Raw genomic sequence first — 14,839 nt, forward strand, 5'->3', positions numbered from 1 at the left:
CCAGGTTTTTCTGTGCGGACACAAGTGGCCACATAAGCTGGCCTAAGTTAGTTTGGAGTAACTTTTAGCTGTCTAAACTTGCTTAAATGGCCAAAGCAGGCATAAGTGGCTGGTAACGCCCCCTTTTGGAAAAAAAACTAAACTTAAAAAAACCTAACTAACTCACTTATACTGGAGCAAATTAAATGGGCAGAATTGCAATTTTTAAGATACTCCAAAAAAAAATCTCGTTGCTCCAAAAAAAACGGAGTAACTCCTGGGCAAACTTGGCCCTAGATGCTTGGTATCAATTTGTTTTCAGAATGCTGAGATGTATTTATTTACCTTTATTTTTGTTAGTGAGGTAAGTAGCAAACATATTAGTTGCAAAACACAATCTGACCATGCTGGGAATTATTTAGTTTGAAGTCATTTTCATACATTTAACCAAGAAGTAGCAACCATGTTTTTTCAATTTATTTGAATATTCAAATAATATTCAAACGCGGATATTTGGGAGAATATTTAATTACCAAATTCATGAACTGGCTTAATCCTAGCGTCATATTCTCTTTTTGAGCAGGTACACCATTCAGGATCTTCTCGACCATTCATTTTTTCAAGAGGACACTGGGGTCCATGTAGAGCTTGCAGAGGAAGACGATGGAGCAAAATCGGCCCTCAAACTCTGGCTCCGCATGGATGACTCCAAGAAACTCAATGGCAAATACAAAGACAACAAAGCCATAGAGTTCCTCTTTGAACTGTATAAGGATGTTTCAGAAGAGGTGGCACAGGAAATGGTAAAGTTAACCACTATTTACACATGCACATAGTTAACACATAGAGCTAAAAGAAATGTAGATTTTGCTTGTTCTATTTGCAGGAGTGTGTCTAAAGTATATGATTTTACTTGATCCTTCTTAGTTGATTTAGTTATTTGCATTTAATCCAACATTTTAGATAATACTAACACTGGTTTAAAATTGAACTTTGGACAATATTTTTTTGAAATTGTTCCAGCTAAAACATTTGTCTTAAATAGTTAGTAAATGACCCACCCACTCATATTTTCTTTTTTTCCTTTGACCTAAAACCTCCATGAAAATAGATGGATTTAGTTTGTGGGAAAATTTATGACAGTTAGTCACTGCTACTAAATTGGATACCCCATACTTGGCCCTTGGATCCTTCATCTAGCAAGACACTTGCACAAGATCGTATTGCCTCCGGATTCAGGAGGAAAAATATCAAGCAAATTCCCCTGTGAAAGCTCACACAAAATTATGGCCATCTTGTCATTCCATTTCCCGGCAAGCAGTCAATGCTTTCAGTAAAGGAGTCATAGGGAGAAAATATAGGTAACAATAAAAATAAATACTATGGCTAAGGACATCCAAATACATCCTTCACCTAAAATGGCCAGCTCCCTCTGCTCCATCATTGGTGGCCACTTGATCAAACCACTATACTCTTTACTCAAACTCCTTCCATAGTTATCTCCTTTTATGCTTTCAAAAACTTATTTAAACCTCTTCTTAACCTGGCTTCACCCCTCCCACCCCCATACTCACCATCTCCAATTTCTATGGAGATGTTTAAAATGATAACCGGTAGCTACAGAAACAATTTCCTCTCGTGAAAGAATCCAGAACAAGAGGGCGTAATTTAAAAATTCGAGCTAGGCCATATAAGAACGAAATCAGGAAGCATTTTCTCACACAAGGGGAAATGGAAATCTAGAACTCTCTTTGCCAAAAGGCCGTGGATGCAGGGTCAATTAAAATTTTCGAAGGTTGAGATTGATCGATTTTTGTTACATAAGGGGGTCAACAGATATGGAGAAAGGCAGGTAAATGAAGTTGAGGTTGAAATCAGTCATGATCGAATTCGTTTTTATTTTCATTCTTGGGATATGGGTGGCGCTGGCAAGGTTATTATTGCTGCCCATCCCTTGATGCCCTTGAGAAAGCGGTGTTGGACCACCTTCTTGAACTACTTCAGTCCATGTGAAGATAATCCCATAATATTATTAGGTAGGGAGTTCCATGATTTTGAACCAGCGATGATGAACGAACGGACAAATTGTGTGACTTGGAAGGGAGCTTGGTGTTCCCATGCACATTTGCCCTTGATCTTCTAGGTGGTGGAGGTTTGAGAAGTAAATGGTGGAACAGGCTCAAGAGGCTGAATGGCAATGTTCTTTAGAGAGGTAATGCATGCATAACTGATTTACACCACGTTTACACTGAAAATTCGCTATACGCAAGTTTCCTCGCTCTTTAGTGCCACTTCCACGATACCTCCGCCGAAACACTGCGCTGCTCGTTAACATAGCCCCGCCTTCCATGCTCATGCGAGTTTTCTGCTTTTACGCCAGTAGTACGCTGTCGTAGATTTTCACCCATATATTTAGGCGCAGCATGACCTGAAGTCACCTGATATCAGTGTAACTGAGGAGTTCCAGCCTTAGAAGAGGCCCAAACTTTCTAGCTTTATTTCTGGAGTTCAATAGCAATTTTTTTTGTTGTTTTTGAATTTTTCTTACTGAGACCTGCACTATATTTAACCAAAGTGCTGTCAGTGCACCCCAAATATTTCAGACCCCCTACCCCACTTGGTCCTGTCCCACTCGTTCAGGACTAAACCGCTGGAATGGCTTTCCCAATGGAAAATGGAAATGCTGTTGAGACACAGGAAACACACTAAATAAATAATTTTTTATTAAAAATATTAAAGATAGAAGCTGTCTGGCACTTGCCTTGGCTTCCAAGCCTCAATCTGAAGAATGGTGTATGTTCTGCGTTTTTATAGTGCTCCTCCCAAGTTTCTACGGGCCCCGGCTGTTGATGCTGCATTTGCGCTTGTTTTGCATTGGTTCTTTTCATTCCAGTGCAGGCAAATGAGAGCTACAGGAAATTTGGGCCTAAGTTCCCATTAGCAAGAAACCGCCATAAATCTCGGTGCAATTCCGATGTAAATATATTTGAGAAAATTCCAAACCATTGCTGCAGTTGGTCCTGACCAAAATGGATCTTGTGCAATGAGACAAGTCCCAAACAATTAAATGGATTCCACCTAAAACAATCAGGTGGTCACCATGAAAATGGTGATACCAGAAGTAAGCTGTAAGTGCCCCAAAATGAAGAACGTATGAAAGAATACCAGCCTCAGATCATTAACCCGGAATCAGATACAGGATTTCATGTTATATAACAATAAGTTCAAATTCTAACTGATGTGGTGAGATAACGATAAAACTAAATTTTATTACTTTTTTTCCCCCAAACATTCTGTGAGTCTGTTGGATCCGTCCTTGTTTTGAGGTATTTGTTGAAGGGAGTCTTAACTGCTGGTAATTCGATAGCTCTAATTTGATAAAAAGACGTTACATTTATATAGATAGAGCTTCGGACTTGTGGAAGAATACAACTGTGTGTAATTTGTTGAGGCCACTTCCCTACGAAGTGGATTGTATTAATACTGATTTGTTTACATATTCCTATCTTGAAGATTAAATGTTCCCAGGAATGGGACTCTTGCTTTTTACAATATCAAGATTTACAAGGCTGTCATTTTATTTCCATTTTTTGAAGCCTGCACTTGTAAATTATTAATTGGGACTACAAACTTCAAGCGCTTACTTATAAGCCTGCACGATCAGTGGTAGCTATCTATACAACCATGGGAGTCATAATAGTTGAGCCCAGTCCTGTATTCACCCAGTAGGGGGTCAGCAGAGACTAATCTGGATCGAGAATCCTGCTCAATTTCCTTTTCTCCAGCTTGGGGACTGCAATCAATTGTAACACACCCGCTGATTGGCCAACTCAGCAGTGACCAGGGATTGAACCCGAGACCATCCTGGTCTGTGCAGCTTGATGCCATGACGCATGAGCTTTTATACAGTGTGCCAATTCGCCCCTCTCATGAAGGCACAAACACTTGCAAGGGTACTGTTCCATGAGCATTATCAGTTCTCTGATTCCTTGCCCAAGTGACCCCGTTCTCTGTCTATGAGCTTAGACAAACGGTATCAGCAGGCTAATCCACGTGGCATCACAGCTGGGGCCTGCTTGGTCTTCACCCAGTATTGACGCACAGGCTTTCCAATAGGAGTCACTGCACAAACAGCAGGATCAGGAGCACTGGCCAATGTTTTCCTCCTTCTCCAGCCAAAGAGCACTGAGGCCTGCTGCAACATCCCAGCTGAGATATGCTGACTCAACACAAATCAAGAATTGAACCTGAATTCTGCCCTTTCGAGCATCCCTGATTAAAATCGCTCAACCAATGGTGGCTGTACCTTCTGTTGTCTAGGCCCCAAGTTCTGGAACTCCCTGCCTAATCCTCTCCACCTCGCTTCCTCCTTCAAGACGCTCCTTAAAATCCACCTCTGATCAAGCTTTTGGTCACCTGCACTCATTTCTACTTATACTCCTGAAGCATCTTGGGACGTTTCACTACATTAAAGGCACTACATAAATACAAGTTGTTTTTGTTGTTGAATCTTGTAGCCAGTTTAGACCCACACAACACAGCACGTGTATCCACTAAGCCAAAGATAAAGTCCGCTTTGGATTGCCGGAGTCTTGTCTCATTGAAGACAAGACTGAAGAGCGTAATAATTCTTAGAATCTCAGGGAGCAAAAGTTATAGTGCAGGTAATTTCAGTTTCTATCAATTATTATGTACATACATTATCTATTCTTTGAAGACAAAATAGATGAGCAGTATCATTCTTTTATTGCTATTGCACATTGGATCCAATAGAGTAATCTTAAAAGATACAATCAGTGTAGAGACAAATCATTTCATATTCAAAGAGGAGTATTGTTGCAGTGAACATACAAAATGAGGCCACGCAATTAAATTACCTTTTACGAATAATCCACAAGAGGAGACTTGGGAACAAAAATGTGTAAATGTGAAATTAATTCTTCTTCTGCAAAATGTTGTCCTGCCGCTTTTGAGTGTGTGGTGTGTCTCTTTGTTAGGTAACCTTGGGTTTTGTCTGCGAGGCTGACTACAAATTAGTTGCAAAGGCCATCAGAGACCGTGTGACTGAGGTCAAGAGAAAGCGTGAAAGAAACCAACGCATGCAAGAGGAGCTGAAGAAAAAAGAGCAAGAGAAGAAGAAAAAGATTTATGAGCTCTTAGAGGAGCTAAAGTTGCCTCAAGACACGACAGAAAGTGCAGCTGGCGTTACTCAACTCCCCCAGTCTCCAGCCACCACAGGCCCCACTGAGATCCTGCTAAACCCTCCGTTTCCCCCTGAGCCGGAGGAGCCGGAGGCTGATCAACACCAGAATTTCCGTTATAGAAATACGAACTATTCTTCGGCTACATGTAAGATTGATAGATATAAATAAATAAGTTTCAAATCCAGCTTTTATTCTTTTGAAAAAATCGGGTATCTGGAATTGCCTCATCTTGTGGGTAAATTCTAGACTAGTCATACTGAATCTAAATGGACTCCCATAAAACACTCTGGTTCCGATCTGGGACATAATGGGGATGAAATTCACCATGGGCGGGGATGCCAAATGGGCAGCGTAATACGCCCATCCGATACTCCATACCATTGACATCATTTCACCCCACGTTGTTTCATTTCTAAATAGTGCTTAACATCTAAAAATGGATGGTTTATTTTAAGCTTCTCAGAGTTCTGAGTTTATTACTAAAGAAAGAAAGACTTGCATTTATATAGCACCTTTTACAACCACCGGACATCCCAAAGCGCTTTACGGCCAATGAAGTACTTGTACTGTAGGAAATGCGGCAGGCAATTTGCGCACAGCAAGCTCCCACAAACAGCAATGTGATAATGACCAGATAATCTGTTTTTGTTATGTTGATTGAGGGATAAATATTGAGCAGGGTTAACTCCCCAGCTCTTCTTCGAAATAGTGCCATGGGATCTTTTACATCTACCTGAGAGAGCAGACGGGGTCACGGTTTAACGTCTCATCCGAAAGAGGCACCTCCAACAATGCAGCACTCCCTCAGCACTGCACTCGAGTGTCAGCCTAGATGCTCCGCTGGGCAGGCCACATTGTTCGCATGCCTGACACAAGACTCCCAAAGCAAGCGCTCTACTCGGAACTCCTTCACGGCAAGTGAGCCCAAGGTGGGCAGAGGAAACATTTCAAGGACACCCTCAAAGCCTCCTTGATAAAATGCAACATTCCCACTGACACCTGGGAGTCCCTGTTGCAATGTGAAATGCAGCATAGCAAGTTCCCACAAACAGCAATGGGATAATCTGTCGTTTTTTAGTGATGTTGATTGAGGGATAAATATTGGCCAGGACACCAGGGATAACTCCCCTGCTCTTCTTCACAATAGTGCCATGGGATCTTTTACATCCACCTGAGCGAGCAGACGGGGCCTCGGTTTAACGTCTCATCCGAAAGACAGCACCTCCGACAGTGCAGCATTCTGTCAGCACTGCACTGGAGTGTCAGCATAGATTTGGAGCTCAAATCCCTGAAGTGGGATTTGAACCCACAACCTTCTGACTCAGAGGCGAGTGTGCTACCACTGAGCCACAGCTGACACTTGGGCACAACTGCATGGTTTTTTCTCTTACTATTGTTTGTTAGCCCTCATTTCTAAGTATTTTCCTGTCTTTATTAGGGTTCCTAATGTAGGGGTAATGCAAATCTACTTTATTTTCAACTTTTCCATCCTTTGAGGAGAAATGTCTTGGCCCTCCCCCATGTGGTTCCTGAGGTCATGAAGGACGCTATATAAATGCAAGTCTTTTTTCCTGGAGGAATCGGGAGCTCCTAGAGTTGAAAATCTCTAGTTGCAGTTTGAAATAATTTCCAAAGTTGGTTTTAAACTACAGATATATACATAAATTTGCCACTTGCTGGAATAGTATACTTGCCAGGAAAACTTCAAACAAAGCTATTAATAAAGTGACACAAGGAAATCAAAGACAGAAATTGTTTGTGGATATCTTTCTTTCTCTTCCCTTCTGTTCTAGGAATATATCTATGAAAAGCAAGTGTGTTTTTAAATCTATCTTTATAAAGCCAAATGGAGCAGATTATTAATATTTGAATATACCGTACAACAAAGGGATACTATGTCACTTCATTCCCCGCAGGGGAGTTCCTGATACCAACCTAGTCATCTGAGTAATAGAGCACAGAATTTTAAGTATTCTTGATTTCTGGCAAACCTATATCAGATCTGATGACAATGGCAAGATATATAATTATAAATTTTACCCTGCATTCCTTCACCACAGTACTTGCAGTCTATTACAAATCTATTTTTCAAATTATTAAAGTCTGTATATTTATGGATTTTCAGCAGTTTGGTGCACTAAATTGTGGTACCATTACAACATAAAGGGTAACAGTTTCTGCTCCACTGATTTTCAGGTTGGACTGTATTATCATAGGCGTATCAATGAAATTCACCTACATGTTATCAGAATGTTTATTGTATTCTTAGTTAAAATGTAACGCAAGAAGAATAAAATTGATATTATCAAGGCCATTTCGAAACAAATCCTGTTCATTGTTTTCTCTCTGTTTCCAATTAGCTGATTGCGAGACTGATGGTTATCTGAGTTCTTCTGGATTCTTGGATTCCAATGACAATTTGCACATGGCTGGCCAGTTAGCACCTAAATCTGGAATTGGACTTCAGTTTCCAGCAGTAAGTAACTGCCATGTAGCTGTAAACTTGTGGACTGTTTTCAGACAGTGCCAAGTAATCTAGTTCTCGGAGCCAATTACAGGAACACTGCTTAAGGACAGTTTTGTGTAGTGGCATCATGTTATCAGTCTGTGCCATTGCATTTTGGGCGATTTGGGTATATTGAAAGGCTCATCGTCTGGTTCCAGGGCAGTAAGGCAGTGTTATGGGAGATTAGAGAGTCATCCCCAAACCAGTGGATTCCAACAAAATCAAATGGGCTTAAGTTATGTGCTTCATAGAAACATAGAAACATAGAAAATAGGTGCAGGAGTAGGCCATTCGGCCCTTCTAGCCTGCACCGCCATTCAATGAGTTCATGGCTGAACATGCAACTTCATTACCCCATTCCTGCTTTCTCGCCATACCCCTTGATCCCCCTAGTAGTAAGGACTACATCTAACTCCTTTTTGAATATATTTAGTGAATTGGCCTCAACAACTTTCTGTGGTAGAGAATTCCACTGGTAAAATGAGGGCTCGTCTTCACTTTGCAATTCTTCTCAATTTTCATTTACAAATAGTTATATCTATTAAACCTTACCATTTGATTTCCTGCTAGCAAAATGAAAACTTACAAGATCATGTTTTGCAAGTTAATAAACTGTTAGATTTACTAATTTGTTTGAAGAATGCTGTCATGTGGCGGTGCACCACGTAAGTTGAAAAAGGATAACTATGTGCTATTTAATTAGCATGATAAACAATTATAATAACTTACTGGAAAACTGAGTTGAAGTAAATAGTGATTAGATGACGCCAAGCTTTCAAGGGTTTCAAAAGTCTGAAGGTTGTAGGAAGAAGGAAAGACTAATGGAGCTAAGGAGTTGTACATATTTCATGCCCTGGGGAGCAATGATTTAGAGTAAGAGACTGTGTATAAAAGTCTTGATTGCAACATGGGAATGCAGAAAGAACAAAAAGCATATTTGAAAAGAACAGACTTTTAAAGTTCTGAGCACTGAGGCTGTGTGACTTGAAGGAAGTTGATGAATGTACAATTGTTAGAGTGAGAAGATTTGAGGAGACTATTACATAAAGAAGGAACAGGGTGGAGAGAGCCAAACCCTAGGGGACGTTTGTTAATGGAAAAGGTGTCAAACCATCAACTGCAGCATAGATTTGAAAGAAAGACGAAAGAGCCAAGAACATTGTGTTAGTGGGAGGCCATATGAAGGGTAACTTGCTTAGAAGTGTACAGTACCAGATCTTGTCCAAGGCTTTGAAAAAGTTCAAGTCAGTAATTTAGATCATTCAGCACAGTGGTCAAGGGCAGAGTTCCTAAATACGTAACATACATCAATAGTGGAATGTTACTGCCTGTCATTGTTTAGGCTAGGGCTTCTGAAGTAATGGGCAATTTAAAAGTAAATATGTTCCACAACTTTAGAAAGCACTGATTTAACAGGGTGAATCCTGAAGTAACAACTAATTCCTATTTTAATATTTTACAAGCTAACTAATATAGGAGAAGAATGTTGGAAACAGCACAGGATCCACATATTGGGGCAAATTTGTGGATCCTGTGCTGTTTCCAACACACCTGGACAGTAATCTGATGGAAAGAGGCGGAGCTGATCGTATGCCTGTTATAGAACTTGCCCCATTTTTATTTCCTTCAATGGACTGAAAGTCAGATCGGTTCTACAACGGGTGGGCAATCAGCTCCGTTCCACCAGACTACGGCTCAGTTCTTTAGTTGTTGTTTCTGGTCACTGAAGCTTTTTTAGTTCGTTTAGTATTGTATTTCAGTAAATGTTGCATAATTCTTACTGCCTTTTGCGTCTTTCTATTGCAGAGCATTGCTGTGACTATTCCCTCAAAACACCATTTGTCACTTCACAGTGGGCTAAATTCACCAATTGACAGGTAAACCCAAAGACTATAAACCATTAACTCAAGATTCCATATTTCTGTTAAATCTTTAATCAACTTGTCCTCCCATTTTAAAGGTTTGTGTATCTGAATCCCTAACTCCAAATGTCTAAGCAAATAGGATTTTAAGAAAGCAAACAACATTATGGTAGTAAGCTATAAGTCTACTTTAATTTATTTTTTAAACTTGTGTTCATTTTCTGACTGACTTTTAAATTTGAAAGTCTTTATTGTGTAACTTTCACATTCTTATCTGGGCCACAACATGCAGTTCTTCAAAGAAGTAGAACAATCTATATTAGAAAGGGTACAATATTTGATTAAAGGGTTGATTTTTTTTTTATATGGTGTCACCAGAAAATGATTGTACGATCATAAAGATTTTGTTGTCAACTTTTTGTGGAATAACAACATGTTATGCAACAAAAATCATTTTATGTTTCAAGAAATAATGTAAAAGTGAAAATTAGACCAGTTTTCACAATAGCTAAAACTTTATGTTCTATGAAGGATTAAATAATTTGAGTAAGAGAAAGAATTAAAGCTTTGCAGCCACTTAGAGCTGGCACATCTATAATTAGGATTCAGTAACCATATTTGAAGGTAAATATCACGAGTCATTGAAAACCATAAGCATTTTACAATTTGGCCATAAAATGTATCACTTTATGGTTCCTTTATTTTTTCAGTGTATCACATGTCATGCATGCAATATAAGCTAGCTCGTTTAACCTCTTCCTCCCCTAGTTTAGGCTCCACAGTCTTGCTGCATTCCACCTAGTGTATTGACTAGTATTTGAGGAAATTCATCCCATTTTTGGCAGCTGTCCTCCAGGAACAAGGAGCTCTGGGATGGGAACCTACAGCCATCGTCTGAATTACCTGCAACTGTTGGGTTAAATGCAACACTTTTTAAATCAAGAGTCCAATGATTTGGACTTGCTGAAAGAAATTGTAAATAATAAAAATAAATATGTCTCAAATTTGTAACATTTACAGTCATTGAATGGAATCACACTTCTCTTATAATGGAATTACTACCTCCTCAGAGTGGAAGCATAAATACTAATCTTCCATTATTTTTTTAACTCAATGTTACTTTTACATGTCGGCATCTGCAGTATTTTCAGAAACCGTGTCATGTAGCAAATCCTTCTTACAGCTAGCTATGACCAAAAGACTGAACAAGTTGATGGAAATCTAGCACTATATTTTTATAATGTTGGTGCCATTTTCTGTTCTTTTATGCAGCTATGCTTCAGATGTTGCTTCTGGAATGAGTGATGGGTATGAAGGTCTATCTGCAGGAGAAGGATCAACAAAATTGCCAATAAAACGTATATCGAGCAAACTCATTCGAAGGCGTGGCCGATCCAGGCTACGGATCCTTAATGTAAGCATTCCCCAATTCAGGCAGGTGCCAGCGAACAAAATGAGGCACAAATGCCAAGGGGAATTTCTCCGCCCAACTTTAACTTTCCCTCACATTCACACAGCAAGTTCTTCACAATGTGGTACAAAATTTATGTTTACACTCCCATTGTAAAGGAAAGAGTGTCGCACGCAAGTAAAAGTTACAGGGGTCGAAATTCGGTATCGCCCTGTTTTGGGGGCGGTAACCAAGGTGAGGCGGGACTTCCTGTGCCCGGCGCAGAAGTCCCGCTCTGGCAGCGAAATTGGGGTTTACCGCCCCCTAGAGGAAGTGGAGTGCAATGTTGGGGGGAGCGCAATCCTAACTCCACTTCCTCTCGGGGGGGCGAGTGCTGGGCGTGCGGATGTGCGGCCTCTCCGCGTAGCGCTGATGCAAGCACGGGGCCCTCCCCTCCCCTTCTAGTAAAGGGAAGCGTATGCTGCGAGCTCCACAGTCGGGCGAAGGGCCTCCACTCGGCCCCCGAGGATGCGGGTTCCAGTGGACGCAGCCCGGCACAGAAGCAGAGTGCCGGGTTGCACCATCGTAGTACGGACCCCTCGAAGTGAAGAACAGAAGGCCGGACCGGTAAGTTGGCCACGAGAAAAAGATAGCACCGTGTACCTCGCCTTTAATTTTTGCCCCACGAGTAGTGTGCGGCCTGGTTCGCGACCCGCGAGGTTGGCGCTGACATCGCCCAGGGAGGCCCCACGGGACGCTGGCCAATTTCCGCCGTGGGGCGAAACGGGCCGGTGCGGGTCAAAAACGGGGCGCTGTGCATGGCAATGACCCAACCGCACCTCCCCTCGGTGAAAACCCATTTGCGCCCCCCCAGAGATGCCAACGGCAGGTGCACAAGCCCAATTTTGCCGATTTCTCTCCCTCCCCAACCAGAAAGCAGCATCAGATCGGCGGTCTGGCCCGCACAGCTCGCCAGATCAATGGAATTGAGGCCCTGGCCTCAAAATAGTTCAGGCCTCACCACAACAACAGCAGCCGGTGGCGGATGGATTCTGTCTGCCAAATGCCATTTTGCGCCGAAAGTTAGCCCCTTTTTCCTTGGCATCTGTGTCTTTAGCTCTTTCATTTGCTTTAAAGATTCTGATTCCTTTCCCAAGGGAATAACTGTAATTGATCCAGTTAGTACAGATTATACTAGCTGTTGCTGTCACATGCCATGCATGCTCATTGTTAACACTTTCCATTCCCGCTGCAGATTTCAGACAAAGGAGACCGAGTTGCAGAGTGCCAGCTCCAGACACACAACAACAAAATGGTAACATTCAAGTTCGATTTAGAAGGCGATAACCCTGAAGATATTGCAGCAGTTATGGTAGGTAAAGCATGGGAAAGTTCCTCTTCTTTAGGGAAAACTAGGCGTGAAATCAATGTCTGGTAGAAAATTGGCAGCCCATTTTGAAGTCAACAGCAAACAAAATCGGACAGAGTGTGAAACAGAGTGCTGATTCATTATTTCCCATTTTCCATTACCTGGAAAGACCAATTTCACCCCCACTAAGTCTTTTCACCTGTCTCCCTGAAATCAAGCCGTGCTGTTAATAACTCTATATGGCTCAAATATTATCTACGTATAGCCCTTGATTATTTTTTATGATGCTGCTATTTTCATATTTACCACCTTTCTCTTTCTCATCATTTTTTTTCTCCATTTTAATTAATTTTTTTATCCTCTCATATTTTACACTACAATTCAGTTGAGAGGACAAGCAAACAACCTCCTCCCAGGTTTCTGCCAGTGCTGCTCCTGCTACTCGGAGATGTTAAAGAGCACTTGGGAAGATTCATGCATGGGATTTGCTCAGCCATTCAAAGTTAAAACTGCCAGTGAAGTGCCAATGCTGATTCCGTTTGAAGTAAATGCCTCAGTCACCTTGGGCACATCCTTTTACCGCGAGCATTCTGCAGCCAAGCGAGCAGCTGATCAGCCCACTCCAAGGCCTCTGTTCTCAGCCAGGCACCAACAGTCTGGAGATAAGACTTTTAATTCCCTACCTCACGGGGAAGTGCTAGGCCTTCACTTGGTGTCACCTGTCAGCACTGTAGTTGCGATCAGGAACTCCAGAGCATGAAAGAATTGAATAACTTCTGCCTTGGAGTTATTGCATTAGTGGAGGATCCACATTTGCAAAATAAAAATAACATGCCGAATTATGAATTGATTAGTAGTTTTGCAGTACATTCTAACAATCATTCTTTTATGAAGTAAAGAGAAAATGTTGTGACTATATTGCTGAAACATAGTTCATGATATTATCCCATAACAAACCATTATATCTGTCAATCAGATTATCAAAGTGTTTAGTTGAAGATGTTGATTGGAACATTTAGGATATTATAGTAATTCTGCAAATGTGGGCACTCCAAAAGCTAGTGTTACTTCTTTTGCATTTGCCATGAGTTGTAAATCTGCTTTGTAGCGCTGTGGCTGATTGTGCTATGACTTATTCAGATCAATAGGGAGTTCATTCTACTGTCAGAGCAGGATGGTTTTATCAGCAAGCTGCAAGAAATCATACACAAAGCAGAGGCTATGTTAAAGAAGGATATTCGCGGGGATCACAGTACAGATAAAGTTGCTAAGCAGTCAAGTGCTACGAATTCATGTGATTCTCAGGTAAGGAGCACTCTGTCTAGAATTTATTACTTCTGAACCATTAAACCATTGTAACAACCCAGCCTCCTTGTCTCCTTTGCCATATGGTCGTCAGCTATCATATCTTGTATAACAAACCTAATAGTGTCACAGGTTTATTAGCAGATGGGGACAGAGTCCAGTCACTACCCTCCTCTTTTTATTTGACTGATGAATAATTCTTATTTAATTTATTTTTACAAAAAAAATTTAGACAGTGTAAAATTGAGTAATAAAACCATTAAATTACTGTTACCGATAACAGTCCATTAATGCTTAAGCACCTACATGATAAAATAATGGACAGAGGAATGCTATAAGTCTGTGTCCACTATTACCAATAAGAGTATTTTGTAGCCTAGTTTGTTTCAGATTGTATAGCCTGAAAACTATGCATATGTGTAACCTACTAAGGAAAAGTAAATACTGTAATGCTAATGTGCTTCTGGGCAGTAGAAAGGTGGATATTCCTATTTAAATTATCCTGCCTATACTCTGTGCTTTGATTAATTTACAGATTAATATCTATATCTAATATTTTTCTGTAACCTAAAAAAATGAATGATAAACATGTAACTTTAGTCTTGTGTTGCACAGGGAGAAGGCCAGTTAAACCAGGTACCACATCCCACATTATTGCCTCCAGCTGGGATAGGTAAGTTAAACAATTAATACTTTCTTGTCTGCATCTCTATATCTGTTACACCTTTTAAAGTGGTATTTATGCTGAAGTATAGACTTATTTGGTAGCACTGTCACCTTTGAGTCAGACGGTTGTGGGTTCAAGCACCAGAGACATAAGAGCAGGAGTAGGCCATTCGGCCCCTCGAGCCTGCTCTGCCATTCAATTAGATCGTGGCTGATCTTCTATCTCAACTCCACTTTCCTGCACTATCCCCATATTCCTTGATTCCCTTAATATCCAAAAATCTATTATAGAACATAGAAATTAGGTGCAGGAGCTGGCCATTCGGCCCTTCGAGCCTGCACCGCCATTCAATAAGATCATGGTGATCATTCAACCACAGTACCCCTTTCCTGTTTTCTCACCATACCCCTTGATCCCTTTTGAATATATCTAACGAACTGGTCTCAATAACTTTCTGCAGTAGAGAGTTCCACAGGTTAACCACTCTCTGAGTGAAGAAGGTTCTTCTCATCTCGGTCCTAAATGGCTTACCCCTTATTCTTAGACTGTGACCCCTG

At 40.9% G+C, this 14,839-nt stretch overlaps 1 protein-coding gene across 4 annotated transcripts in view; it reads left to right on the top strand.

Moving 5' to 3' along the window:
• wnk4a (WNK lysine deficient protein kinase 4a) overlaps positions 1 to 14,839 on the top strand; it is a 98,882-nt gene that overhangs the window by 53,733 nt on the left and 30,310 nt on the right. For 3 of the 4 annotated variants that reach the window (XM_070864331.1, XM_070864334.1, XM_070864335.1), the window contains exons 6-13: positions 560 to 782; positions 4,977 to 5,328; positions 7,544 to 7,659; positions 9,496 to 9,566; positions 10,824 to 10,965; positions 12,197 to 12,313; positions 13,451 to 13,615; positions 14,231 to 14,288. In XM_070864331.1, the coding sequence (XP_070720432.1) occupies positions 560 to 782; positions 4,977 to 5,328; positions 7,544 to 7,659; positions 9,496 to 9,566; positions 10,824 to 10,965; positions 12,197 to 12,313; positions 13,451 to 13,615; positions 14,231 to 14,288 (1,244 nt within the window). The remainder of the gene's footprint in view (positions 1 to 559; positions 783 to 4,976; positions 5,329 to 7,543; positions 7,660 to 9,495; positions 9,567 to 10,823; positions 10,966 to 12,196; positions 12,314 to 13,450; positions 13,616 to 14,230; positions 14,289 to 14,839) is intronic. The other variant, XM_070864332.1, reaches the window with a different exon arrangement.

The sequence above is a fragment of the Pristiophorus japonicus genome, chromosome 21 (genome assembly GCF_044704955.1).
Source record: "Pristiophorus japonicus isolate sPriJap1 chromosome 21, sPriJap1.hap1, whole genome shotgun sequence".
NCBI classification, from domain to species: domain Eukaryota; kingdom Metazoa; phylum Chordata; class Chondrichthyes; family Pristiophoridae; genus Pristiophorus; species Pristiophorus japonicus.